General features: G+C 47.5%; 1 protein-coding gene across 1 annotated transcript; it reads right to left on the bottom strand.

The window, feature by feature from the left end:
- Positions 1-1473: 1473 nt before the first annotated feature.
- LOC121776691 lies at positions 1474-2127 on the bottom strand. The gene has a single exon (XM_042173874.1). The coding sequence runs from the start codon at positions 2125-2127 to the stop codon at positions 1474-1476; it is 654 nt and encodes a 217-aa protein (XP_042029808.1).
- Between the last annotated feature and the right edge of the window lie 398 nt (positions 2128-2525).

The following is a 2525-nucleotide window of genomic DNA, read 5'->3' as shown; positions in this document are numbered from 1 at the left end:
TACTGCCCCCACCGCATAGTCGCTAGCATCGCACATTACCTCAAAGAGGTGATTCCAGTCGGGGGCGCGTATTATCGGAGAACTTATCAATCTGTCCTTAAAAATTGGAACGCGGCCTTGCAGGCATCAAAGAATTCAAACTCCACATCGTTCTGGAGAAGCTTCGTCAGAGGCTGGGCTATCTTTGGGAAATCCTTGATAAACCTTCTATAGAACCCAGCGTGGCCTAAAAAGGCTCTGATCTCCTTCTGATTTATAGGATACGGCAGCTTTGCAATGACCGCCACCTTTGCTGGGTAGACCTCTATTCCCCTGCTCGACACTACATGGCCCAGGACTATTCCTTCAGTAACCATAAAATGGCATTTTTCGAAATTCAGCACCAAGTCCTTCTGGCGGCATCTTTCCAATACCCTGTTCAAGCTACGCAGCCCTTGATCAAAGTCGTCCCCATAGACAGTAAAGTCATCCATGAAGATCTCAATGCAGTCTTCCAACAGGTCAGAGAAGATGCTCATCATGCATCTTTGGAAAGTGCCCGGGGCATTGCAGAGGCCAAACGGCATCCTCCTGTAAGCGTAAGTGCCAAAGGGGCAGGTAAACGTCGTCTTCTCTTCGTCATCTGGATTTACAGCTATCTGGAAGTAGCCACTATAACCATCCAAAAAGCTGAAGTACTACTTCCCTGCCAATTTCTCCAACATTTGATCAATGAATGGCAGAGGGAAATGATCCTTCTTTGTAGCTTGGTTCAGCTTCCTGTAATCTATGCACATCCTCCACTCCGTGACCGGCCTAGTCGGAATCAACTCATTTTTTCATTTTTCACGACTTGGATTCCTCATTTCTTGGACACCATGTGTACTGGGCTGACCCAGTTACTATCGGGAATGGAGTAGATAATTCCGATCGATACCAACTTGAAAATTTCCTTGAGCACTTCTTCCCTCATGTTGGGGTTGAGTTTCCGTTGTTGGTCGCGGTATGGCTTGGCTCCTTCTTCCAGTCGGATGTGGTGCATACACAAGTCTGGGCTGATGCCACCAAATCTGTCAGCTTCCAGCCGATAGCCTTCTGATTCTTTCTCAACACTTTCAACAATCTGTCTTCCTGCCCCTGGGTCAACTGACTGTTGATGATGACGGGCATTGTTTCTTCCTCCCCCAGGTAGGCGTACTTAAGATGTGCTGGAAGGGGTTTTAACTCCTTCGCGGGCTTTGGCTCTTCAGTAGGCAGAGGATTTTCTGCGACTTCTTTTTCCATTGGCTTGCCTTGATCAAGCCGCTTCGCTAGGCTAGATACTTGAGTTGTCCCACTTGACCCAGCTGGCTTCGGGTGCTCGCAGAAATCCGTTATTGCTTTTGCAATGGCCTGGTTGTCCATCTCTCCAACCTTCATGGTATCATACCACTCTTCTACTTATTTCTCGACCTCCTCGTCTACAGCGGAGTCATTGAACTACCTCTTTAAGAATTATTCCTCCAAAAATTCCTGTACTAAGGGTTCCGTCACATCTACCGAGTATATGTTCTTGTTGTCGGCTGGCCTCTTCATGGCTTCATCTATATTGAACGTGAATTTTTCTCCATTAAAGTCCAAGCTTATCGTCCCATTACGGACGTCTATAATGGTGCTGGCCGTAGACAGGAACGGCCGTCCCAGTAGGACTCCACTCGACTCCCTTGTTGCTGGCTCCGTCATCTTGATTACGAAAAAATCGGCTGGGTACAGAAAGTTATTCACCTTCACAATAACGTCTTCCAGAATTCCTTCAGGGTTAATACACGACCTGTCGGCAAAATGGATCATTATGTCAGTGTCAATGAGCTTGGCCGTTCTAAGCTTCTCATAGATAGTATATGGCAGCACATTGATGGATGCCCCGAAATCGCACATCGCGTGCTCTACTTGGATATCTCCGATTGAAATAGGGAGAGTGAACATCCCCGGGTCGGTCTTCTTTGAAGGAAGATCACTTCGTTGGATCACGACAGAGATATTCTCATCTGCAATCATTCTACCTTCCTCATTGACCTCCCCTGCCAAGTAGTCTTTAATAAATTTGCTGATCGGGGGCATCTTTAACGCTGTCAAGAGTGACACCTTCATCTCCACGTCCTTGAACATATTTGCTACATCGATTGTGTCATCCCTCTTTCTTGTCACCATTCCACGGTATGGATATGGCTTAACTTTCTCAGTTTCCTCTCTCCGATATTCCTCTGAGGATTCACCTCCCACTTTTGCTTGCCCTTTTCACTCCCTTTTGCTTGCTCTGCTCCGCTGGATTCTCCTTCTCCTTCATGGCTCGGCCCAGACGTAAATGTTGGAGATTCCACAGGTGGAGTAGGGCCCTGGTAGGCTTTTCCTGATCTCAGGGTTACTTCGCTAATGTTTTCACGACCAGGTATCTGCACAGTGGCTGGAATCCTTCCTTCATTTCCTCTCAGCTCGCCCAATGACATCGCAACTTGCGAAAGTTACTTTGTCAGCATCTCCAACGCCGCCCACTGCTCCTTCTGAGC

This window comes from Salvia splendens, chromosome 18 (assembly GCF_004379255.2).
Source record: "Salvia splendens isolate huo1 chromosome 18, SspV2, whole genome shotgun sequence".
In the NCBI taxonomy this organism is placed as follows: Eukaryota; Viridiplantae; Streptophyta; class Magnoliopsida; order Lamiales; family Lamiaceae; genus Salvia; species Salvia splendens.
The sequence above is the reverse complement of the archived record's forward strand: the minus strand, read 5'-3'. Positions and strand labels throughout refer to the sequence as shown.

Excerpts from the sequence above, each read along its gene's own strand:
- LOC121776691 (XM_042173874.1), bottom strand. The coding sequence starts at position 2,127 with ATGTTCAAGGACGTGGAGATGAAGGTGTCACTCTTGACAGCGTTAAAG.